This window comes from Chiloscyllium plagiosum, unplaced genomic scaffold, assembly GCF_037043375.1.
Source record: "Chiloscyllium plagiosum isolate Xiang-an unplaced genomic scaffold, Cpla_swu_hap1 HiC_scaffold_9, whole genome shotgun sequence".
Lineage (NCBI taxonomy): Eukaryota > Metazoa > Chordata > Chondrichthyes > Orectolobiformes > Hemiscylliidae > Chiloscyllium > Chiloscyllium plagiosum.
In genome coordinates, this window is record NW_028270147.1 from 31,814,418 (window position 1) to 31,841,770 (window position 27,353).

Genomic DNA, 27,353 nt, shown 5'->3' on the forward strand with positions numbered 1-27,353 from the left:
TTCCTTTCTTAAATAGTGGGTGACATTTGCTTGCTGCAAATCCATGGGAATCATTTTAGTATGTGTAGGATTTTGGAACATGATTACAAATAGCTGATTCCCCTGCCATCCTGGACTCACATTTAATACCACAGATCTGACTATGGAATCCTCTATCATTATTGCCTGCCTGTTGCCCTCCTATTTTTCTTCCCCCCCAAAAAATCCCCAATATAGCTGAGATATCTGTGGTACCATGGACTTGGCTCTGACTGCTTATCCCTTGTGCAGCCATTCTTTGTACCAATTACCCAGTTGGAAAGACTCAGGGAATTCCTGCAGTACCTACCTGGTTCTCCAAAACATCTCAGTCACTCTTTCTGCCTCCTTGCTTCTAACTTGCAGGGTGACCATCTGTCTATAAGTACAACTAATATACAGGGCTCCATAGATTACATGGCACAAACCATCTGCACCAGAGTTTTTGTTGTACATGCCTCCCCCTGCCTACTTGATCCCTTCAAAAAAGAGAGAAAATGGAAGGACAGATGAGTTAGCCTGACATTGATTATTGGAAAACTACTAGAGTCTATTATTAAGGAAGATTTTATAGTAGCCTTAAAGAAAAATCTCAATATGATCGGACAGAGTCAATGTAGTTGGACAGGAAGGAAATCATGTTTGACAAATTTATTAGAGCTTTACAAGGATGTAACTAGAAATGTAGAAGACAGTAGCTAATATGTAATATGCTTGAATTTCCAAAATGCATTAGTTGAAGTGCCTCTCAATTGGTTAATACACAATAGAGAGATTATTAAAGTTGGGATAACAACATATTATGAAGATAATTAACAGATCGGAAGCAGAGAGTAGGGTTGAAAGGAGTATTTTTAATATGTCAGGTTATAGCTACTGAAGTGCTACAGGGCTCCATACTTAGGCCTGAGATACTTAGAATCTAGATTCACATAACTAGGGTTGCTCATACTACAAAGCTAAGTAGAATGTAAGTTGTGAGGGGGACACAAAGAAGCTGCAAGAGATACAGTAAGGTTCTGGGTGGACAGAAATATGAAGACTGAAATGTTATGGGGAAATTTTGAAATGTTTCACTTTGGAAATGAGAATAAAAAAGTGGGGTTTGCTTTAAAAAGTGTGAAACCTTTTAAGGAACAAAACATTAGCAGATAGCTCCAGCAAGGAATAATGAAAGCAAATGGGAAGTTGACCTTTACTACAAGTATCTGGAGTCCAGAAACTTGGAAGTCTTTCAGTAATTATATAGGTCTTTGGTATGACTGTTTCTGGAGCACTGTGCATAGTTATGGTCTCCACTTCAGAGGAAGGATATATTTGCTTTGAGGCAGTATAGTGCATTTTCACAGATTGGCTCTTGGGATCAGATGGTTAGCCTATAATGAGAGCCTGAGTAAATTGGGCTTCTAAAGAATGACAGGTGATCTCAGGAAACATAAAAGGCTCTTAAGGGGCTTGACAATGTAGCCCCTGAGAGGTTGTTTCCCCTGACCTGAGATTTCAGAACACATGGAACGATCTTGGGATTAGGAGATGGTCTCTTAGGACAAAAATGTCTTCACTCAGAGTTTGTGAAGTTTTGGAATTATTTACTCTCGAGCTATTCAATTATTAAGCATATTTAAGGCTCAGATAGATGGACTTGTAATCTTGTGGGGAATGAAAAGTTATGGTGATTGAATGGAAGACTGAAATTCAGGCAGAAGAATAAGTACATCGCATCTGGATATGAAATTCAAGAAAGAAAAAATGTGTACATCACTGACATGCAATTGAGAATGGCACTGTATATGAAGAAAGTAAAGGATGCTGTGACAGAGTTTGAAATCTTCAAGATTCCATGTGAAACAGCAGCTTGTCATGCTCTCCAAGTAATCAATTCAGCAGAGACGAGCACCTTGCTCACTTCAAGTAGACTACCCAACAAGATGCTTGTGTGGCAAGAAGTAATGATGAAAGGATGCCCATATAACAGCAATAACAATAAACTCAAGGACCACATCAGCCAGTGCAATGCGAGTACTAACCTAAGCAACTTGACTCATGACATTACAGACAGGTAATGGATAAAGCTGGAAGTAGACATCTTCCCACTCTCGGAAACTGATTATCTTGTCACCCTACTCTTTTGAGCACTGGGAGGTGGACCACTGACTTTAATGAAACTTTATTGCTGGAACAGCACAGCGGGTCAGGCAGCATCCAGGGAACAGGAGATTCGACGTTTCGGGCACAGGCCCTTCTTCAGGAATGAGCAGAGAGTGTTCAGCAGGAGAAGATAAAAGGTAGGGAGGAGGGACTTGGAGGAGGGGAGTTGGAAATGTGATAGGTGGAAAGAGGTCAAGGTGAGGGTGATAGGTCGGAGTAGGATGGAGGCGGAGAGGTCAAGAAGAAGACTGCAGGTCAGGAAGGCGGTGCCGGGCTGGAGGGATCCGGCTGAGACAAGGTGGGGGGAGGGGGGATGAAGAAACTGGTGAAGTCCAAGTTCATCCCCTGCGGTTGGAGGGTTCCCAGTCGGAAGATAAGACGCTCCTCCTCCGACCGTCGGGTTGTTGTGGTTTGGCGGTGGATGAGTCCAATGACCTGCATATCCTCGGTGGAGTGGGAGGGGGAGTTGAAATGCTGTGCCACAGGTTGGTTGGGTTGGTTCGTCCGGGTGGCCCAGAGGTGCTCTCTGAATCGCTCCGCAAGTAGGCGGCCTGTCTCCCCAATATAGAGGAGGCCACACCGGCTGCAGCGGATGCAGTAGATGATGTGGGTGGAGGTGCAGGTGAATCTGTGGCGGATATGGAAGTTTCCCTTGGGGCCTTGGAGAGAAGTGAGGGGGGAGGTGTGGGCGCAAGTGTTGCACCTCCTGCGGTTGCAAGGGAAGGTGCCGGGAGTGGTGGTTGGGTCGGTGGGGGGTGTGGATCTGACAAGGGAGTCGCGGAGGGAGTGGTCTCTACGGAAAGCTGATAGGGGAGGGGAGGGAAATATATCCTTGGTGCTGGGGTCTGTTTGGAGGTGGCGGAAATGGCGGCGGATGATGCGCTGTACATGGAGATTGGTGGGGTGGTAGGTGAGGACCAGTGGGGTTCTGTCCTGGTGGCGGTTGGAGGGGCGGGGCTCAAGGGCGGAGGAGCGGGAAGTGGAGGAGATGCGGTGGAGGGCACCGTCGACCACGTCGGGGGGGAAATTGCGGTCCTTGAAGAAGGAGGCCATCTGTGTTGTACGTATTTTGAACTGGTCCTCCTGGGAGCAGATGCGGCGGAGACGAAGGAATTGGGAGAATGGGATGGCGTTTTTACAGGGGGCAGGATGGGAGGAGGTGTAGTCCAGGTAGCTGTGGGAGTCGGTAGGTTTGTAGTAGATGTCCGTGTTGATTCGGTCGCCTGAGATAGAAACAGAAAGGTCTAGGAAGGGGAGGGAGGAGTCCGAGACTGTCCAGGTGAATTTGAGGTCGGGGTGGAAGGTGTTCGTGAAGTGGATGAACTGTTCAACCTCCTCGTGGGAGCACGAGGTAGCGCCGATACAGTCATCAATGTAGCGAAGAAAAAGATGGGGGGTGGGGCCAGTGTAGTTGCGGAAGATGGATTGTTCCACATACCCTACGAAGAGGCAGGCATAGCTGGGGCCCATGCGGGTGCCCATGGCTACTCCTTTTGTTTGGAGAAAGTGGGAGGATTGGAAAGAAAAGTTGTTCAGGGTGAGGACCAGTTCGGTCAGTCGAAGGAGGGTGTCGGTGGAAGGGTACTGGGTGGTACGGCGGGAAAGGAAGAAACGGAGTGCTTTGAGTCCTTCGTGATGGGGAATGGAGGTGTACAGGGACTGGATGTCCATGGTGAAGATGAGGCGTTGGTGACCGGGAAAGCGGAAATCCTGGAGGAGGTGGAGGGCGTGGGTGGTGTCACGAACGTAGGTGGGGAGTTCTTGGACTAATGGGGACAGGACCGTGTCGAGGTATGCCGAGATGAGTTCGGTTGGGCAGGAGCAGGCTGAGACGATGGGTCGTCCGGGGCAGTCAGGTTTGTGGATTTTGGGCAGGAGGTAGAAACGGGCGGTGCGGGGTTGTGGGACTATGAGGTTGGAGGCGGTGGATGGGAGGTCCCCTGAGGTGATGAGGTTATGGACGGTCTGGGAGATGATGGTTTGGTGGTGGGGGGTGGGGTCATGGTCAAGAGGACGGTAGGAGGAGGTATCTGCGAGCTGGCGTTTGGCCTCAGCGGTGTAAAGGTCAGTGCGCCAAACTACTACTGCGCCTCCCTTGTCAGCTGGTTTGATGGTGAGGTTGGGGTTGGAACGGAGGGAGTGGAGGGCTCCAACCCCAACCTCACCATCAAACCAGCTGACAAGGGAGGCGCAGTAGTAGTTTGGCGCACTGACCTTTACACCGCTGAGGCCAAACGCCAGCTCGCAGATACCTCCTCCTACCGTCCCCTTGACCATGACCCCACCCCCCACCACCAAACCATCATCTCCCAGACCGTCCATAACCTCATCACCTCAGGGGACCTCCCATCCACCGCCTCCAACCTCATAGTCCCACAACCCCGCACCGCCCGTTTCTACCTCCTGCCCAAAATCCACAAACCTGACTGCCCCGGACGACCCATCGTCTCAGCCTGCTCCTGCCCAACCGAACTCATCTCGGCATACCTCGACACGGTCCTGTCCCCATTAGTCCAAGAACTCCCCACCTACGTTCGTGACACCACCCACGCCCTCCACCTCCTCCAGGATTTCCGCTTTCCCGGTCACCAACGCCTCATCTTCACCATGGACATCCAGTCCCTGTACACCTCCATTCCCCATCACGAAGGACTCAAAGCACTCCGTTTCTTCCTTTCCCGCCGTACCACCCAGTACCCTTCCACCGACACCCTCCTTCGACTGACCGAACTGGTCCTCACCCTGAACAACTTTTCTTTCCAATCCTCCCACTTTCTCCAAACAAAAGGAGTAGCCATGGGCACCCGCATGGGCCCCAGCTATGCCTGCCTCTTCGTAGGGTATGTGGAACAATCCATCTTCCGCAACTACACTGGCCCCACCCCCCATCTTTTTCTTCGCTACATTGATGACTGTATCGGCGCTACCTCGTGCTCCCACGAGGAGGTTGAACAGTTCATCCACTTCACGAACACCTTCCACCCCGACCTCAAATTCACCTGGACAGTCTCGGACTCCTCCCTCCCCTTCCTAGACCTTTCTGTTTCTATCTCAGGCGACCGAATCAACACGGACATCTACTACAAACCTACCGACTCCCACAGCTACCTGGACTACACCTCCTCCCATCCTGCCCCCTGTAAAAACGCCATCCCATTCTCCCAATTCCTTCGTCTCCGCCGCATCTGCTCCCAGGAGGACCAGTTCAAAATACGTACAACACAGATGGCCTCCTTCTTCAAGGACCGCAATTTCCCCCCCGACGTGGTCGACGGTGCCCTCCACCGCATCTCCTCCACTTCCCGCTCCTCCGCCCTTGAGCCCCGCCCCTCCAACCGCCACCAGGACAGAACCCCACTGGTCCTCACCTACCACCCCACCAATCTCCATGTACAGCGCATCATCCGCCGCCATTTCCGCCACCTCCAAACAGACCCCAGCACCAAGGATATATTTCCCTCCCCTCCCCTATCAGCTTTCCGTAGAGACCACTCCCTCCGCGACTCCCTTGTCAGATCCACACCCCCCACCGACCCAACCACCACTCCCGGCACCTTCCCTTGCAACCGCAGGAGGTGCAACACTTGCGCCCACACCTCCCCCCTCACTTCTCTCCAAGGCCCCAAGGGAAACTTCCATATCCGCCACAGATTCACCTGCACCTCCACCCACATCATCTACTGCATCCGCTGCAGCCGGTGTGGCCTCCTCTATATTGGGGAGACAGGCCGCCTACTTGCGGAGCGATTCAGAGAGCACCTCTGGGCCACCCGGACGAACCAACCCAACCAACCTGTGGCACAGCATTTCAACTCCCCCTCCCACTCCACCGAGGATATGCAGGTCATTGGACTCATCCACCGCCAAACCACAGCAACCCGACGGTCGGAGGAGGAGCGTCTTATCTTCCGACTGGGAACCCTCCAACCGCAGGGGATGAACTTGGACTTCACCAGTTTCTTCATCCCCCCTCCCCCCACCTTGTCTCAGCCGGATCCCTCCAGCCCGGCACTGCCTTCCTGACCTGCAGTCTTCTTCTTGACCTCTCCGCCTCCATCCTACTCCGACCTATCACCCTCACCTTGACCTCTTTCCACCTATCACATTTCCAACTCCCCTCCTCCAAGTCCCTCCTCCCTACCTTTTATCTTCTCCTGCTGAACACTCTCTGCTCATTCCTGAAGAAGGGCCTGTGCCCGAAACGTCGAATCTCCTGTTCCCTGGATGCTGCCTGACCCGCTGTGCTGTTCCAGCAATAAAGTTTCAACTTTGATCTCCAGCATCTGCAGACCTCACTTTCTCCTCACTGACTTTAATGACCACTGCTGAGATTCTGAATGTCTGAAAGCACACTTCAGTTGTTACAGGATTCCAAACATTGTGATCAGCAACAATGGCCCACAGTTCATGAGCAAAGCATTTAGTTACTTCATAAAGGATTCAACATCATACATCATCTCTGCACTTTTCCTCATTAAATGGAATGGCTGCGAAGGCAGTAAAAATCACCAAAGGAATAATAATGAAATTGAGCAATCCAGCACATATGTTAGCAAGGTAATCCTTGCATGGAGAAACACGCTTTTGAAGGCATAGATTGGGTATGATACCCAAGCTACACTTGCAAACCCCCCAAAAAAATAAGTGATTGACAAACCGTATGAGTGACAAAATCAAAGTGAAATGGCAGGAAGCCAAATTCCATTTTGCCCAATCTGCCAAGCCATTGCCAGATTGAGTCAGTCATGGTGCAAGCCTTCAATGTCCTTAACAAGGGTCAGTCCATGTGATAATCTGGGACCTCTGTGGAGCAATTGCTGCCTTAATCATGCATGGTGGAAGTGAATGCCCTGGTAGGTGATTTTTACTGCACTCATGTGCACAACTTGAAAAATTGTTCCTTCACTGCAGGCAGCCCTTCAAGAAGATACGAGCTCACCATCTGCACAGTCCACAGATCAACCTTCAGTTACAGAAGTGCACAGCACCCCAACAATGAAAATGACAAGAAGTGGTGCAGGAATGACATTCCCTGGAAAAGGAATATCACTCAAATGAACTACCAATGACAACTTGCACATGTACCGTAATAGAAAAGAATGATTTAAAGAGTGTGTGTGGAATACATGTGCAGAGACTGGCAAGAATAACAAACTATAAATGAAACAGTTCTGTGCATAATAGGTAACCCGAGTAACTCAGTGTAATTAATGGTGTATTTATTTGTTTTCTATTTTAAAAAAGGGGGTGTATAGGATGGAAATGCAATATTGTACTTTTGGCCTTCCTGGTTTGCCAGAGCTGCATGACCTCTATTATCAAGGCATTCACTACAGGTATCCATCTTACAGCTGCTTCAATAAAGATACAATACAAGCAAAACTGAAAAAAAAAGTGACAGGCAAACTGCAACTTTTGGATTTCAGCCTCAGTAGGCTCCCCAGAGGTTGCAATGCCATTGCAGCCATCATTAGTAACTTCTCAGCATTTGCACCTATTAGGACTGTAATATGCAGGCTATTAAGATCAGGTGCTGAGTGTAAGAGATTATGAGTTTGTAGGGTTTGATCATTATTTTCAACTGAGAGTCCATTGTTCTGTACACGTTAAGTTAATTTTTTTTTAACATTTCCTTCATGTAAACTAATAAAAGTGATTTGAATTCCTGATGTATCCTGCCATAACAATGTCATTCAGATTTTTGTAGATTCCTAGCACAGAAAACTCTCCAGGAAAAATATTGATTTATGTTACTTCACATAGAGCAACTTGTCAATATATCTTGTAACTGATATTACTGAGTTGATCCCCTATTGAGTCTGAAAATGATTGCACATAATTGGAGGAGTAATAAATTTTCCACATCTGAACCTATGAAACAATGAACAGGAAGAGACCAGCTGCTCTGTGAGGGTACCCAATACAGTTGTGTTGTGTAAATAATCATGATGTATAACAGTTTCTTTCCCACCAGCAGCCCTCCTGACAGACGCAGACAGAAATGATAATGTTCGGGAATAATTTCAATCCATTTTAGAATAATTGGAAAAATTGAAGTTATAATAAAACCAGGATGGAGCAGTAAGAATGGTTTCAAAAATTATACCTGTGCAAACTAAACCACTATCATCAATAATCACTTTTACTTGCAGCGGTGCAGCCAGTTCTTAATCAACCATAACAAGGTAAGAGGAGTAAATTAAGAAGTTGACTTATTGTCTTTTGAACCTTATCGATGGGAGAGAGGGAAGTACTTAGACTTCTGTGTCTGAGACACCAGTGCATTCAAATGGCAGAGCTGGTGGAATAGTAGTATTGTCACTGACCTCTTAATCCGGGGATCAAGGCTAATGTTTTGTGGGCATTAGTTTGAATCCCATTAGTAATTTCAATTAATAAAGTTCTGTCATAAAATCCTATCTGGTTCAATAGTTCCTACGTGACTCCAGATTCACTGCAATGCGATTACCCTTGAATGCCTAGGATGCCAGTCAGTTATATCCCACTGCTACAAAGCTTGATAAAAGGAATGAAACCAGATTGACCACGTCACATCGACCAAGGCATCAGAAATTGGCACACTGCAGAGTCTGACTTACTAACATTGAGGCTTGTGCTGAAATTGGGACAGCTGTCCCACAGTATGATTGGAAGATCGCTGATGTAACCCCCTTGTTCAAGAAAGGATCAAGACAAAAGATGGAAAATTATAGGCCAATTAGCCTAACCTCGGTTGTTGGTAAAATTCTAGAATCCATCATTAAGGATGAGGTTTCTAAATTCTTGGAAGAGCGGGGTCGGATTAGAACAAGTCAACATGGATTTAGTAAGGGAAGGTCGTGCCTAACAACCCTGTTGGAATTATTTGAAGAGGTGACAAGTAGGTTAGACCAGGGAAACCCAGTGGATGTGGTCTATCTAGACTTCCAAAAGGCCTTTGATAAGGTGCCACATGGGAGGCTGCTGAGTAAGGTGAGGGCCCATGGTGTTCGAGGTGAGTTACTGGTATGGATTGAGGATTGGCTGTCTGATAGAAGGCAGAGAGTTGGGATAAAAGGTTCTTTTTCGGAATGGCAGCCGGTGACAAGCAGTGTCCCGCAGGGTTCAGTGTTGGGGCCGCAGCTGTTCACGTTATATATTAATGATCTGGATGAAGGGACTGGGGGCATTCTAGCGAAGTTTGCCGATGATACGAAGTGAGGTGGACAGGCGGGTAGTACTGAGGAAGTTGGGAGGCTGCAGAAGGATCTAGAAGGTCAGGCAGCATCCAGGGAACAGGAGAATCGACGTTTCGGGCATAAGCCCTTCTTCAGGAAGAAGGGCTTATGCCCGAAACGTCGATTCTCCTGTTCCCTGGATGCTGCCTGACCTGCTGCGCTTTTCCAGCAACACATTTCCAGCTCTGATCTCCAGCATCTGCAGACCTCACTTTCTCCTGCAGAAGGATCTAGACAGTTTAGGAGAGTGGTCCAGGAAATGGCTGATGGAATTCAACGTGAGCAAATGCGAGATCTTGCACTTTGGAAAAAAAGAATACAAGCATGGACTACTTTCTAAACGGTGAGAAAATTCATAAAGCCAAAGTACAAAGGGATCTGGGAGTGCTAGTCGAGGATTCTCTAAAGGTAAGCATGCAGGTTGAATCCGTGATTAAGAAAGCGAATGCAATGTTGTAATTTATCTCAAGAGGGTTAGAATATAAAAGCACCGTTGTGCTACTGAGACTTTATAAAGCTCTGGTTAGGCCCGATTTGGAGTACTGTGTCCAGTTTTGGTCCCCACACATAGAACATAGAACATAGAAGAATACAGCGCAGTACAGGCCCTTTGGCCCTCGATGTTGCGCCGATCCAAGCCCACCTAACCTATACTAACCCACTATCCTCCATATACCTATCCAATGCCCGCTTAAATGCCCATAAAGAGGGAGAGTCCACAACTGCTACTGGCAGGGCATTCCATGAACTTACGACTCGCTAAGTGAAGAACCTACCCCTAACTTCAGTCCTATATCTACCCCCCCTTAATTTAAAGCTATGCCCCCTTGTAATACCCGACTCCATACGCGGGAAAAGGTTCACACTGTCAACCCTATCTAACCCCCTAATCATCTTGTACACCTCAATCAAGTCACCCCTAAACCTTCTTTTCTCTAATGAAAACAGCCCCAAGTGTCTCAGTCTTTCCTCATACGATCTTCCTTCCATACCAGGCAACATCCTGGTAAACCTCCTCTGCACCCGTTCCAGTGCCTCCACATCCTTCCTATAGTATGGCGACCAAAACTGCACACAATATTCCAGATGCGGCCGCACCAGAGTCTTATACAACTGCAACATGACCTCAGGACTCCGGAACTCAATTCCTCTACCAATAAAAGCCAGTACGCCATATGCCTTCCTCACCGCACTATTTACCTGGGTGGCAACTTTCAGAGATCTGTGTACATGGACACCAAGATCCCTCTGCTCATCCACACTACCAAGTATCCGACCATTAGCCCAGTACCCCATCTTTTTGTTATTCTTCCCAAAGTGAATCACCTCACACTTAGCTACATTGAATTCCATTTGCCACCTTTCTGCCCAGCTCTGCAGCTTCTCTATATCCTGCTGTAACCTGCCACATCCTTCCTCACTGTCAACAACTCCTCCGACTTTCGTATCATCCGCAAACTTGCTCACCCAACCTTCTAACCCCTCTTCCAGGTCATTTATAAAAATGACAAACAGCAATGGTCCCAAAACAGATCCTTGCGGAACACCGCTAGTGACTGCACTCCATGAAGAAACTTTGCCATCAACTACTACCCTCTGTCTTCTTCCATCCAGCCAATTCCTAATCCAAACCTCCAACTCACCCTCAATGCCATATCTCCGTATTTTCTGCAGTAGCCTACCATGGGGAACCTTATCAAACGCCTTACTAAAATCCATATATACCACATCTACCGCTTTCCCCTCATCAACCTCCTTCGTCACCTTTTCAAAGAATTCAATAAGGTTTGTGAGGCACGACCTGCCCTTCACAAAACCATGCTGACTATCCTTGATCACATTATTCCTATCCAGATGTGCATAAATCCTATCCCTTACAATTCTCTCTAAGACTTTGCCCACAACAGAAGTGAGACTCACCGGCCTATAGTTACTAGGGTTATCCCTACTCCCCTTTTTGAACAAGGGAACCACATTTGCTATCCTCCAGTCTTCTGGCACTACTCCTGTAGACAAAGAGGACATAAAAATCAAGGCCAATGGCTCTGCAATCTCCTCCCTTGCTTCCTAGAGAATCCTAGGATAAATGCCATCAGGCCCAGGGGACTTATCTATTTTCACCTTTTCCAGGATTTCCAACACCTCTTCTCTACATACCTCAAAGCCATCCATTCTACTTATTTGTGACTCAGTATTCACATCGACGACAATGCCCTGTTCCTGAGTAAATACTGAAGAAAAGTATTCATTCAGTGTCTCCCCAATCTCTTCCGCCTCCACATGCAACTTCCCACTACTATCCTTGACTGGACCTATTCCTACCCTAGTCATTCTTTTATTCCTAACATACCAAAAGAAAGCCTTAGGGTTTTCCCTAATCCTACCGACTAAGGACCTTTCATGTCCCCTCCTTGCTGCTCTTAGCTCTCTCTTCAGGTCCTTCCTGGCTACCCTATAACTCTCAATCGCCCCAATTGAACCTTCACGTCTCATCTTGAGATAGGCCGCCCTCTTCCATTTAACAAGGGATTCCAATTCCTTATTAAACCACGGCTCCCTCGCACGACCCTTTCCTCCCTGCCTGACAGGTACATAATTATCAAGGACACTCAATAGTTGCTCCTTGAACAAGCTCCACATATCATTTACACTCTTGCCTTGGAGTCTACTTTTCCAAGCCACACATCCTAAGTCATGCCTCACCGCATCATAATTTCCCTGACCCCAGCTATAACTCTTGCCCTGTAGTACACACTTATCCCTCTCCATCACGAGAGTAAAAATCACCGAATTATGGTCACTATCCCCAAAGTGCTCACCTACCTCTAATTCTAACACCTGGCCTGGTTCGTTACCCAGAACCAAATCCAGTATGGCCTCACCTCTTGTTGGCCTGTCTACATATTGTGTCAGGAAACTCTCCTGCACACATTGAACAAACACTGACCCATCTAACGAACTTGAGCTATAGCTTTCCCAATCAATATCAGGAAAGTTAAAGTCCCCCATAACAACCACCCTATTACTGTCACTCATCTCCTGAATCACCTTCCCTATCCTTTCTTCAATGATTCTAGGACTATTAGGAGGCCTGTAAAAGACTCCTAACAGGGTGACCTCACCTTTCCTATTCCTAACCTCAGCCCAAACTACCTCAGATGGCAAGTCCTCATCCATCGTCCTTTCCACCACTGTGATACTATCTTTGACAAGCAATGCCACACCTCCCCCTCTTTTACCCCCACCTCTGACCCTACTAAAACATTTAAATCCTGGAACCTGCAACAGCCAATCCTGTCCCTGTTCTAGCCATGTCTCCGTAATAGCCACAACATCGAAGTCCCAGGTACCAACACACGCTGCAAGTTCACCTACCTTATTTCGTATACTTCTTGCATTGAAGTATACATACTTCAAGCCACTTTCCTGTTTACAGGCACCCTCCTTTGAAATTGATGCCATGTTCCTAACCTCCCGACACTCCAGGCCCTGTACCCTGAAGCTACAATCTGGGTTCCCATGCCCCTGCAGAGTTAGTTTAAACCCCCCCCAAGAGCACTAGCAAACCTCCCCCCAAGGATACTGGTGCCCCTCAGGTTCAGGTGTAGACCATCCTGTTTATAGAGGTCCCACCGTCCCCAGAAAGAACCCCAGTTATCCAAAAACCGGAATCCCTCCCTCCTGCACCATCCCTGTAGCCACGCATTTAAGTGTTCCCTTTCCCTATTCCTCGAATCTCTATCACGTGGCACGGGTAACAAACCAGAGACAACAACTCTGTTCGTTCTAACTCTGAGCTTCCAACCTAGCTCCCTGAAAGCCTGTCTAACATCCTCAGGAAGGACATACTGGCACTGGCACGGATGATCCCTGGAATGGTAGGTCTAACATACGAGGAACGGCTGAGGATCCTGGGATTGTATTCATTGGAGCTTAGAAGATTAAGGGGAGATCTAATAGAAACTTGCAAGATAATACATGGCTTGGAAAGGGTGGACGCTAGGAAATTGTTTCCATTAGGCAAGGAGACTAGGACCCGTGGACACAGCCTTAGAATTAGAGGGGGTAAATTCAGAACAGAAATGCGGAGACATTTATTCAGCCAGAGAGTGGTGGGCCTGTGGAATTCATTGCCACAGAGTGCAGTGGAGGCTGGGACGCTAAATGTCTTCAAGGCAGAGATTGATAAATTCTTGATGTCACAAGGAATTAAGGGCTACGGGGAGAATGCGGGTAAGTGGAGTTGAAATGCCCATCAGCCATGATTGAATGGCGGAATGGACTCGATGGGCTGAATGGCCTTACTTTCACTCCTATGTCTTATGGTCTTATGGTTTTAGTAAGTAAAGCAATAGCCTAACATCGTCATTCAGACAGAATCATGCCTTATAGACAATGTCCCAATTATCACCATTACCATCACTGGGTATGTGACTGACAGGACAAATGCACCTAATGTGGCAGCACAGTGGTATACAGCTGGGAAAGAGTTACCCTGACAGTCGTCAACATTGTATCTGGACCCCATAATATTTCTTGTTATCAGGTCAAACTCAAGCAAGGAGACCTCTGCTCATTACCACTCACCTCCCCTAGCTGATGAATCAGTCCTCCATGTTGAGCATCACTTGGAAAAAAACACTAAGGGTGGCAAGAGTACCAAATGTTTTCCAGGTATACTCAGTTTGAATTACAAAGACTGGCTGTGTAGCACCACTACTCATTGAGCTGAATAAATCATAAAGGACATGGCTTCGAAATTGGGTATGTTGTAAGGGAACCAACAAGGAAAGAAAAGCATGTACTTGACCTCACCTTCACTAATCTACTTGTAGCTGATGCATCTGTCCATGGTAGTGTCAATAGGAGTGACCACTGCATTGTCTTTTTGGAAGTAAAATCCCACTTTCACATTGAGGATACCATCCATCATTATGCTGAGTGGGATAGATTTTAAACAAACCTAGCAACTTGAAATTGCGCATCCATGAGATGCTATGGCCTTTAGCAGCAGTTGAATTGTATTCAAGCACAATCTGTAACTATAGGTAACATACCTCCCCTATACCATTACCATCAAGCCATGGAATTAACCCTGGTTCATGAAGAATATAGAAAGGCATGCCAGGAGCAACAGTAGAAATACTATGAGGTGTGAAATTAGTGAAGCTGCAATACAGGACTAATAGTGTGTCGGGCAGTTGAAGCAGCATGGAATAAACAGCCAGGCAATTCCACAGTTAATGGATCAGATGTATGCTCTGCAGTGCTGTTACAACTAGCCATGAAAGGTGGTGGACAATTAAACAGCTCACTGGAGGAGGAGGCTTCACAAATATCGCACTTCTCAAAAATGGAATCAGTGCAAACGATGAGGCTGGCACAGCTGCAAGTATCTACCACCAGAAAGGCCAAGTAGATGATGCATTTCAATTTCCTGATATTCCCAGCATTACAGATGCTGGTCGTTAATTCAATTCACTCCACATGAATTAAGTAATGTCCGAAGGCTCTGGGTACCACAAAATCTATTTGCTCTGGCAGCATTCTGCAAATAGTACTGAGGCCTTCTGCTCCAGAGCTAACCACACACCCAGTTAAGCTGTTCCAATATTGTTGATTAGCATTTAATCAGCAATATGGTATATTCTATCCACAAACAACAGGACAAATTCTACCAGCCAATTACCACAACATCAACTTATTTTCAAACATCAGCAAAGTGACGTAAAATGTTTTTGGCAGTGTTATTACTCAGCAATAATCTACTCATGGATGCTCAGTTTGGGTTCTGGCAAATCCTCTCAGCTGCTGACCTCATTTTAACTTTGATCCAAATGTTGACAAAAAAGATGAATTCATGAAGGGAGGTAAGGGTAATTGCCCTTAATAACAAAGCAGTATTTGACAAATAAAAATAAAACGGAGGGTAATGGTTCCCTCATGCAATCCCTATGGCAAAGCTTCAACCATCCAAAGTCAACTTACCAACCAGTCAATGTTCTTTTCTTATAAGATATAAATTATTGCTCCTCTTGGAAATTTGGCATTCTTGCACCTAACCTGATGAGTGCTTTTCCAACATATTTCTCTGTTTAGCAATAAACATGGATTTAGTTGCAATTCTTTCAATTTAATGTACTATATGTTCTACTGAAATTGCGGTTTCCTTGGGATTAGGGAGACAAAGCATATATTGTGAGATCAGTTTGCAGAACATTTTCATTCAGTGCCCAAGTCTGACCCCCTAATTTCCTATTATTCTTAAATCTTGACCTCACTCTCGCCTCCTCTACTGTTCTAATGAATCTTCCACAAACTCTGAACAATTTTTAATCAGGCACGTTACATTCTTACATGCTGAATGATTTGTTCAACAATTTTAGGTACAGTTTCCATTTTTTCTGACAATGGTTGTTGATGCTAATGTATTAATGTATTGACTTCTTCTCTGAACCTGTCTTTTGTTTCTTTATTTCTCTTAATACCTTCTTTTTTGTTTTGTAGTATCATCTCTTTTATTATTTAATTGCTCCCGTCTTATACATTATCACAGACATTCCTTATTCTTTTTCCTATGCCTCCCAGTTTTCTATGCCTTGTAATTGCTTAATTACTATTATTCTCCAACTTTTTTTTCTGTTCTGAGAAAAGACTGTTAAACTAAAACAATAATTCTGTTGTGTTTCTTTTTCCACAAACGTTGTCTGAACTGCTGAATGCTTTCAGCATTTTCTTTTCTTAATTGCAAATTTTCATTACCCATTGTATTTTTATCATCAAGTAGGATATGCCATCTGCTAGGTATGGTACTGATATTTTAAAAATTTCTAATACGGTGTCCTCCTTTCAGAATAATAATTAGGGAAATTATGAAATTTTCAAAACTAGTGCAAATTGTACTCGTATCATCAATTACATCCACAGTGGCAATTCTAAACTCTGATTATTTTTAAGAATCAATGTGAATCTGTGTCAAGAAACTAAGTATATTATGTTGCACATAAAATTGAAAATATATATTTCAAAGAAAAATATTGTTTGTGATTATTTAGAGTAGATAGATGTGATATACAAAAATATAAAACATTTAGTAGGTGATAATTTTTGTACAATGTCATTCTCAAATGTTTGCTTTATCTTTTTATCAGTATATTTGAGGAATGTGCTTAGGTTGACAGGATTCAAAAAAAAACTTTATTAATTTGATACATGAGTGCCATTTTGTACTTTAATATAACTTTCTGGATTTTTAAAGCGGTAATATTTCTAATGGTTCTCGCATTGTATCAAACAGAACCAGCGTTTACTTAGAAATAAGAAGATCTGTATGTTAATCCTAGCTTCAGATTATTTTGTATAAAATTTTCCATGTTTGTGGCAAGATGAAGTATGAATCGTACAGTTATTTCACTGTTAAGGAGGTGAATTTATTGGGAAAAATTTATAATCTGTCATTTCATTTTGGGCCTTCAATTATGAGTAGGAAATAGGGTAAAATATAATGATTGGAGGTTAGTGGTCTGACTGATGGGCTATCAATTACCAAATGTTGGGGTGAGTATAAATTTCTTGCAGAGGGAACTGGTCTAATTTCTTGGAGAAAAGGATATTTAAAACTTGTGAAGATAAATTATGAGATGTGGTGGAACAAGTAGATTCATAAGTTGCTGTAGTCTCCTGATGCTTGCCTGATTTATTTGATGGTTGGAGAAGTATTTCCCATGCAATTTCACAAATTGGCCTCAAGTTTTCCTTTCTTTGCAGATTGTTGGGAATTATATAACTGGTGGACAGCAATATTTTGTTTGATTGTTTTAGGCTTGATGGACCAAATAGTCTCTCCCTGTCCATATCAAGTTGGATTCACACATTAGAAAGAGAAGGGTAGGGGAACTTCATGTTTTGCATACTTGGAATTATTCTTGTTTTAAGATTTGCAAGCATATTCAAGCTCTTAGGCTCTGTAGTTGCTTAGGTGCATAACTGGAATCTAACTGACATCTAATGCCTTATGGAGATTTGCTTTTGGCTCAATCAGGAAATTGGACCTAAAATGCGTCCAACATTTTACCGGCTAGGTTACAGTTCAAGTTTTCAATATAAGAAGTCATTTTGCATTACCACAAACATAAATTATTCCATGAACCAATCAGAGACTGCAATAGACACTTTCCTCAAAGTTGTCAGAAGTATTCAGAGATACATTTAAAAACAATAACCTTTGTCAGTTGCATAAATACAGCAATAATCAGTTTATGATAAAGATAGGCATTTTAATAATGTTATGTACTTCATCTATGAGTAGCCTGATTTAAAATTCCTGCAAATTACTTCTAAAAACAATATTAAACCATTTACTACTTTGGTGTTTTTTTCAGTACAGTCAATATTTTTTGAAATGAAAAGCTTTGAAAATGTGTCTAGTACATGCATAAGAATATAAGTGGTTTTAGAGCATACTCATATTTTAAATTATCTTGTTGCGTACATTGGTTTGGCTAATTTTCCCAAGATAGTGATCACGTTATTGAAATAAATGAGTCTGAACTGTACTCAGGATGTTCACCCATGTTGTCCTTAATTTGTAAATGTTTCAAGATACTTATATTGATAAATTTGGCTGCTCTGATTTAAGATTTATTCACCAATACAACAGTAGTGAGATACCCATTTCAAAACCTCCAGGCTCTTAAAATTCAAACAGAATTAACTAGCTAATTCCTACAGGGAGATGAAATTTGAAGTACAAATTGAAAATCATGAAATGTTAACTGGGAAAAGAAGGGGAAAGGGATCAATTGAGTTCTGGAGCTCTGGAAGTTAATGCAGGCACAAAAGACCAAGTGGCCAGCTTCTATGCAGCAGGATGCCATATTTTCTAAAGGTATACCCAAATAGTTGCCTGTCATAGTTCAGAGCTCCTGAGTTAAACTTAGGCTTTTCATTGGATACCTGATAACAGGAATTAAAGGTGCATTATATGGGATAAAGGTGATTGGAGGAGGCAGGTTACCTACCTATACTGACCTCATAATCAATATTCTGGAAAGAGTCTGTTCACATTGCAGATTTCATCTTTATCAAAGGCTCTTACATGAAAATCTGGTTTAAGCTGTTCGTATATCTGAATATTTGGATTATGGGATATAGCATCTGGGATATAGCATACATAAGCATACATAAGCCATCCTGCATGGGTCCTGCCGTATCATTGGAGGCAAGTAGTTCCTATAACTGATGCAGACGTTCTGGGGATTAAGTCAACGAAACATCAATTGAAGCCTGGAAATAAAAACAAAATAGGATTATAAATCTAGTACTTCCATTTATTGGGTTGAATGTACAGCTCAATATGGGAAGAACCAACACTCCCAAGGGAATGTGGTTTGTCCTTTCTGCAATTAAAAGATTGGTGGCAGTGGACTTTATTACAAATTTTACCGTTTACCATGTTGATTATGAGGGGGTTCTATTATTTCTTGCTATCACAGTCTGACCTTATAAAGGTTCATAAAATTATGAGGGCATGAATAGGGTGAAAAGCCAATATTTTTTTTCCTAGGGTGGGATAGTCCAAAACTAGAGAACATAGGTTTAAAATGAGAGGGCAAGATTTAAAAAGGACCTGAGGGGTAACTTTTTCATGGAGATGGTAGTATGTGCATGGATCAAAGTGGTGGAGACAGGTACAATTACAACATTTAAAGGGCATCTGGGTGGGTATATGAATAGGAAGGGTTTAGAGGGATATGGGCTGAAAATGTGTTGCTGGAAAAGCGCAGCATCCAAGGAGCAGGAGAATCGATGTTTCGGGCATGAGCCCTTCTTCAGGAATGCCCGAAACGTCGATTCTCCTGCTCCTTGGATGATGCCTGACTTGCTGCGCTTTTCCAACAACACATTTTCAGCTCTGATCTCCAGCATCTGCAGCCCTCACTTTCTCTTAGAGGGATATGGGCCAATTGCTGGCAGATGGGACTGGATCAGATTGGATGAGTTGGACCAAAGATTCTGTTTCCATGCTGTATGATTCTATGACTATCTATGTAGCAGTCAAATCCAGGACTGTTAGCTTTTGATGAGCAACAATTGAGTCCCCTCTTCACCAAGGTGTAACAGGCAAGGACATGGATGTAAGCTGAGCTGGAAGGCAAGGGCATTTTCAAATAAGGTGGCTATGAGATGGCATATCTGGTGTTCGAGAGTCACACCTCTTTGGCAGATTTAGCAGCCTGTTACCCGAGGATGGTACATATGTGATGCTTTGGGGCTTTATTGGTGTTCAACCAGCCAGATTGACTCACCAATGGAGCATAGGGTGTAGATTTTGTCACAAGGAGCTTTGATAGTTCTAGATTATCTCCAGAGAACTTCACAGAGCAAACGATGGCGGTCGCTGGTCAAGAAGCAGTCAATTTATTAGGATTCTGGAAAACTGCATACTTACTTGCTGGTTCAATCTTGTTGTCTAAACTCCCTGTGAAAAGGCTTGTAGGATGAATGTATGGTCATCATACCGAATAAGCAACGTCCTTCGAGGCAAGTACAGTATCCCCTTCTTGCCTTAACTGGTGTACTCTTAACTATGATTGATTTTATTGTTTTCAAACACTACCTGCCCTCCCCAAATGTGAGCGTAAGTAGCAGTGCCTGTGGTCCTTTGATGCTGGACAGCCAAGACACTCTTAAAAGTTTTGTTTTGTGCGGGTGGAGGGGTTGGGAGCGTTAGAAGGAATTAGTGGTCTCTTTCTGCATGGTGTAGTCATTATGACAAACACAGCAGGTTCCGGGTGCTTCAAAACAGGAGCTGGTTTCGCTTTTGCAAAAGGAAATCATTCTCTGGAAATATTAAACCGCGACTTTAATCGTCATTTTCTGTTTCACGTTGACAAGTAATACCCTGTGCTTGTGGTCCTGCTTTTGCGAAGATTTCCTGAAATTGGCCGGATTATTCCGAAGACATTTACTCCCCGGGTTTTATGGTTTCAACCGTTCGTTAGTTGCTGCACAGTTTCCCACCTGTGGCATTGTGATCTCCCTCATCCCCCTTTCCCTTTCTCCATGCCCTGGACTCCAGTTTGGGAAACGCATGCAGTAGTCCCGATGCGAAACAGCCTTTTCATGATTCAATGTTCAAGATGCAGTTGTCCTTTCACCTAGGCCTTCCCAAGAGGGATACACATGAATAACTGTTATAACAAGCCACAGATTTTCCTGAGCAGCCGGGAAAGTTTCGTTCGAGTTTGTTTGAAATGTCAGATCTTATCCTAAGTTTGCGGGGCAGGTTACATTCCTGCGACTGGAACATCCAAATTTATTGTACATCGGTTAAGCAGCGGGTCCGATGTTTAGATCGTTTAAGAGCGGACGTGCTGTGCAAAATATTTATACCCAATCCAAAGTAATGGTATCAGTTGGATTTTGAGTGACCCGAGATTTGTTAGTCCTTGTTTGAAAACTCAGCATCAGCCCTCCCCAGAGAAGCCTGGGAGAGTAAAATGTCCGTGTAATAATTTTAGAGGCAGACCAGTTATTTTTGGATGATTGTTGGCAAAATGTGGAATTAATCGGAAATCGTGGTCTAATACTGGGGCTAGACGAGACCTGTATATTTTTGCTTTTGGTCTGATTAGCTTTAGGGTCACGCAGTTATGCATTCTAACGTTGTCCAGCTGAAAACTGCAAGTTTAAAATGAGTTCTAAAAGCTTGGGCACTGATTTCATAAGAAAGAAGCAACAGCGGCATTGAAACCATAGAAACGGATCCCTTTTTTATTGTTTTTTTTTCAAGCCAGTGTCCTCTTACTACCCAGTAATTCACCAGATGGTAATTGATGCAAAAGGCACGGATTATCAACACGTTTATCACAGACGTCCCCAAAGTTCAAATACACGGCAGCACAGTGAGTCAATTCTGCACTTTTAGCCGAACTGCTGATAGGAACACGTTTAAGTTGAATACTCGCGAACTTGAATATTCTCTCTTTGGCGGTTTAACAAATTAAAGTATCTTCAATAAAAACTAATGTGGGCATTGACTGACGAAATGACTGGTTCTACAGTGCACCCAGAAATGAAACATTAAGCTGAAATGAATTAAGCCACGTTTGTGAAATGAAAAAAATATTTCTTGCAATTCAAGAAAGTCCTTCTTCATTCACTTTTTGACACTTTAAAAAAATAGATATTGACTCGCGTGTTTAAAGAACTACTAGAACAAGCCTTATTATTTCCACAGCACCGTTAAGTTCTCGGGATGTCGCTGAGCATTTACCATCCAACGTCTCTGTGGTAGCTCTTGATTTACAGATATGCAGCAATTAATTTGCGCCCCAGACCTCGTCCCTACAACGAGCTAAATGATTAGTTAGTTTGATTTTTATGGACGGAAGTCTGTTATGGGTTCTTTAATCATGTTTGGTTTAAACGCCTCATTCTAAAAGGCAACATCTCTAACAGCGCACGCCTGGAACTAGACGTGAACGGTAGCGTCAGGTAATCAGCTCTTGGCTTGGACCTCTCACGGTTTGTTACAGGCGAATCGCCTTTTATAGCTGGGTTTGACTTCCACGTGGTGCCATGTTTATACCACGGAACGTCATGATTTGGAGACGCCGGTTTGGACTGGGGTGTACAAAGTTAAAAATCACAGGTTATAGTCCAACAGGTTAAATTGGAAGCACTAGCTTTCGGAGCGCTGCTCCTTCATCAGGTGGTTGTGGAGAATAAGACAACGGTATCTCTAATTAATGAGTCGACATGTTGTAGATGGTGAGATAAGAAGATAAAGTTGGGCTTGCGAGGAGCATGTCTTGCTTCTGAATGGAAGAGTATCCTGGCCATACATTACAGGAGCTCCGAATTCCATAGGGCTTTCAGTAATTGACTTCAACCCAAATAAAATCGTTTCAGGTTTGAGTTGTTTTCCTCAACAAAATAATCTTCCAGCAATTGTAAAACAAAGGCCTACAAATGTCAGTGTCTTAATTATAACCATTTATGTCAAGTCTGAATGGATTCTGCTCCTTATTGAGGAGCGCCTAAACAGGTGCGAGGTCTCACACAGGGCACCTTCACTGCATTACTTAGCCCTGGGCTGACATGGCACCAATTGTTAAAGTTCACTTGAGAATATAACTTTTAAAAAGTTCTACGATTTACATATGAAAGAACTGAAACCAACATGTTCATTCTAAAAGATGAGAGACTTAACAATTAAGGTATTTTCCAATATATAATTTCAGTTACATCACATTGTAAACTTTTGCTATAAATTCTGTGTCCTACGATCTTCTATTCCACAACCACCTGATGAAGGAGCAGCGCTCCGAAAGCTAGTGCTTCCAAATAAACCTGTTGGACTATAACATGGTGTTATATAATTTTTAATTTTGTATACCCCGGTGGCATCTCCAAATCATGGAGATAGCCAAGACACCACAATAAATATTGTGTCCCGGACGGTTCACAACCTTGCTGGTTGGATCTGTACTTGTGTATAGGGCTGACCTGAATTCCTGAAGTGTTTGGGTTCAGGGTATTGGGCAGAGGCTGTACCAGTTCGGGATAATTTATTTATCAGTTCTACCCTGGACGCAGGAATGACCGGATTCGGGTTAAACGGAGGATCACGTTTTGTAGCAAAATTATCAGCCTTGAGATCGAAGCCTAGTTAGATATAGTATAAATGGCTTTTGAATTTCTGCAATGGATGGATTTTGCACAGAGGTTTTCTAGGTGAAAATATGGGGCTCATTTGTATGGGTAACTACATATGGAGGGATATCTAATGTGCTGGAAAGGGTCCGTGCGGGGAACGTTTTGAGATTTACAGTCGAAGATCTGAGTTGAAGGTGTTCAATGTCCTGATGCCTTTTTATTTTGGGCAGAGAGCTGATTTGTAGGGGTTTGTGGAGAGAAAGCGTCCAGCCCTAGGAGCTGCTTCATTCATGGCTGTTGCGGAGCAGGGAGAGATCCTGGCGGAAAGTCCTCTGTCATCATGTGATCCTACCGGCGGAATCTGACACTGAGCGGCGGGGCAAGATGGTTCACATTCGGCAGTCTATGGACGGGGACAACCAGGCTGACCAAGTCGCAGGGTAACGCCATTCTGCTCCACTTTCTCCTGGTCCTGGGCTTCTCCGGAGCGCTGATTCCCCCGGAACTGGCAAGTTGATCCGCTAAGTGATCAGGGTGAACGCGTGTTGCTTAGATCCCACATCAACTCGGTTAGCCTCTGAGATCCCACCTTGTTTAACTGAATTACTTTCACCCTCTTTATTAACCTCTGTCATCTTTGAGTAAATGATTCTCCCATTCGAATTGTAATAACTTTCTCAGGAAATAACACAGGGAAAAGTTTGCGATAACTGGATAAGCTAAGGAAGTACCTTGCACGGGAACGTAAGAATTTTAAGTAGAGTAAAATGAGTTTGGTTAGCGTAGAGTTAAGTAAATAATGTACGAATTGAAGTCGCACTTTGGTGTGCCTTACATGTTTTTGTTTAGCCATTGTGTGTTTTACAAATGACGGGAAACAACGTCAACTCGCAGTTTGAAAGAATTGTCCAAACTGACCAAGAGTTTGCTCGACCCTAATGAGCGCCCGCTAAATTGTGAAAGATGTAATTTAAAGTAGCGATTTGCAAACCCAGATTATTTCGATCTTGGTCCCAATTTATGCCGGAAACGTACATATTAACTCCTTCAAATTAAACTAGACCAAAGGAAAGGAGCACAGACAAAAGCTGAAACCTAAGCTGGTGGTGGCTGGAAATGTTTGATTACGAGGGGTTTTTTTTTTGCCCTACACCAGACGGACCCGCAGTCTTTCTCGACACGTTCACACCACTGTTATCAGTCCAGGTTTCTTCGGAAACAGTTGACACTCGGTCTGTATGTTACTCCGGGATAGTGATTGTGCGCTTGCGACGGAAGGAAAGGAAACTTACTCGGTCCACTTGTAACAATTACTGTGCACCTTTGGAAGAGTAACTGAAGGCGGCCAGGCAGTGCTGGGGGCTGTTTGAAGTTGAGAGGAGGGGCGCAAGGGATGAAAGGGATGGCCTCTTGGTTTTCAGGGTGAACTCCTTCTTGGGGAGTTCCCTTTTGACTGTCATATTTTTTGGATGCCTTCGTCACTAGTCTGGTGGGTGTTGTTCCTGAGCTCGAGGGTTTGGGACTGATGTGATCCTTCCTGTTCATCACTTGAATAAAACAAAAAAAAACCCACTCGTGTTTCGAACAGGACCGAGAGGCTAGCTTCAGGAAGTGGCTGCGAGAAGACTCCTGGAAAGGATTCCAACAGCATGTTACAGAGCAGAGGGTGGCGCTTTCACACAAACGCTAGACCCAAAATGAGCATCGGATCCATCCCCTGAGAGCAGCCCCAGGAGATCCCCCACCCCTTGCAGCTAAAACCAGAGTCAGGAAATGTCTGATTAGCTGGGGATTTAAACGCCGAGCATATCATGAGTTGCAAGGGGCGCCGAGTTCCACCAGTGCGCAGAAAGAGCGACTGCGGCCGGCCCAGAGGACAGGGAGCTCGGCTTGGGACCCGGACAGCGGGCGGTAGGTTTAACAATCCGACCACTATCTTATGTTTCTGTGTGCGCCCTTTTGGATCACATTTATGTAATAACGCACAGCGGCTCCGCTTAATAGATAGTAAGGTTGATCGAATGCATGCAGAACTGAGAGTCTCACTCTCTTCCAAAGTGACTATTAATTAATGTCCCTACGGATCTTCAAGGGTGATCAGGGGATTGCTGACACTTTGTGGTCAGTAGTGGGCGACAAAATGTCTCTGTCACTCGACTTAAGGTCGGTGAGTCTGCGTAGCTCAGGCACAACCCCATGAAATGCCATTTCACACATCATTCGTCTAACAGCTCTCTTCCAATTTTCGCCAGATGCCTTTAGTTTTATAGTCAAGTCAATAATGATTTCTGCATATCATCTGCAAGTGACATTTTAAAGCATTGAGGCTGGGGTGGGGGCACCTGAAGAGACCGTGCTACTTTTTTTCTCTCTCTTAGACGAAAAATTTGGCTGGGGGAAGGTGCCCACTTTGTCAAATGCTAACATGGTTTTGGCCATCTGTCAGAGCGGTGCGTGAGCTGGCAATGTGTTGTAGGCTGGCCAGAGGTAGTAATTTGTAGTAATCGGTTCATCTGCCCGCTCCTTCATGTGTTCTCTTAAGCAATAAAACTACAGTAATTATCTCACATCAGCATGTCCCTTTTGTTTTGAACGCACGGTTTGAACGGAAGCTGCTGGCAGCTAATTGTCTGCTTGGGTTGGCTGTTCTCCCCCGCCGCTTTAAGTGTGAAACGCCATTAACTCGTGAATGCTGCACGGACGAATGGTGCGTGAAAAAGGTTTCTCATGCGTAAAAGAGTGCATGTCATATTGCCTGGTGCGTGAGATGCTGCATTTATCCTGAAGGCCATATTTACGGGTAGATTTCAAACAGAACTGTAAAACTGAAAGTCATTCTTTTAACCCAAGCACACACAGCACACACATAAGCCATTGCACCTTGAGCAAAGAACGTGTATCAGAGTACAGTTTTTAGAATTGATGTACATACTGGATACATTTCATGACAAGCAAAACAAGTTGGAACGCAAAAATGAGATCTATTAGTTACGTAAATTGTGGCAACATCATCACAACAAGCCCCGTAGGAAATATTGACTTTTTAAAAGTCATTATACTGATTTCTCAAGTATTAATGGGAGAATAAACTGACATTTCTTGCTTAAACACTAACACTTTAAATTAAAATAATTGAAAGAACAAACTCAAAAAATACATGGCTCTTAAGGCGCCGACAATCTAAAGTACATAAAACCACACTATTTTATTTTGTCAAGAATGTAATTATACTCAATAAATTGACTTGTATGTAAAATTGAACATCATATAGCCTTTTCGGTAGAACAATTAATGGGACCTTCAGTCCCATGATTTAAAAACTTTCCAGTCTGTCATAAGGCATGACCAAGGCAAGGCTGCAATGTTGTTTATTCAACACGTGTTGGGTGTACATATTATGTAGCAACAGAAAATGTAACACAGTCCATTGCGTCAATAGTGAATTAAGCATTAATTTGAAAGAAACATAGAAACAGATTGTATAATATGAATGTTCATCAAAAGATACAAAGGTAGCAACATGGAAAAGGTCAATCATTGTTCTGAATAATATGTATTTACAATTTCCTTCTGACATAACACAGCCCACAGTTCTTTATTTTTTCGTGAATGCATCTACTTTTGTGCCATCCTACTGCTGTAATTGCAATCTGATTCACACTTTTACAAAATGTAATGTTAACTTTAAAATAATTGTTTTCTGTCTTCTCAGGCTTTGGGAAGGTTTTTTCTTGGTTAGGGACAAAATGTTTCAGGTCTCATTATGTCATGGATGTTCAGACATGAGAAATTGTATTCTTCCGCTCTACTGGCGGGATATTGGAGTTTTAACATTAAGTGACTGCTCTCCCGTACAACAGACTTGATCAAAATTGCGATCAAATTCGTTCAGGTTTTTAGTCTTTGAATACACACATTTGCCTCACCCCACTGAGCACACAGTATCTTTTTCCTCGTTCTCTTGTTTGAAAAGAAGTTGCTTATTCTGTCTTCTGTTTTTCAGTGTAGAGTTTACTTGTGAGGCTACCAACAATCGTATTCTCACTGTTCCTGGGCAGTACCAGTAAATATCAAATATGCGAACATCCTCTCCAGTCAGGCTGGTTTCTTTTTATTCTGGGATAAATGGCTGTGATGATTTTTTTTCCGTTTCTTCACAATCGAGTCACTGTAAAGGACAGTGTGATTTCATAATACTGCTTCGTTGTTCTTTGCTGCAATGTATTATTATATATTACAGCAACAATGGTACGACACATGGATATTTCATTGGAAATTGGTACACAGTAATCTGTAACCTCGAGAAAC

The 27,353-nt window shown here is 43.8% G+C and overlaps 1 protein-coding gene across 1 annotated transcript in view; it reads left to right on the plus strand.

The window, feature by feature from the left end:
• The first annotated feature begins 23,445 nt into the window (after positions 1-23,445).
• Positions 23,446-27,353, plus strand: part of artn (artemin) — a 111,690-nt gene continuing 107,782 nt past the window's right edge. Inside the window, exons 1-2 of the mRNA XM_043700126.2 lie at positions 23,446-23,614; positions 24,634-24,956. Of these exons, the coding sequence (XP_043556061.1) occupies positions 24,857-24,956 (100 nt within the window). The 5' untranslated portion in view covers positions 23,446-23,614; positions 24,634-24,856. The remainder of the gene's footprint in view (positions 23,615-24,633; positions 24,957-27,353) is intronic.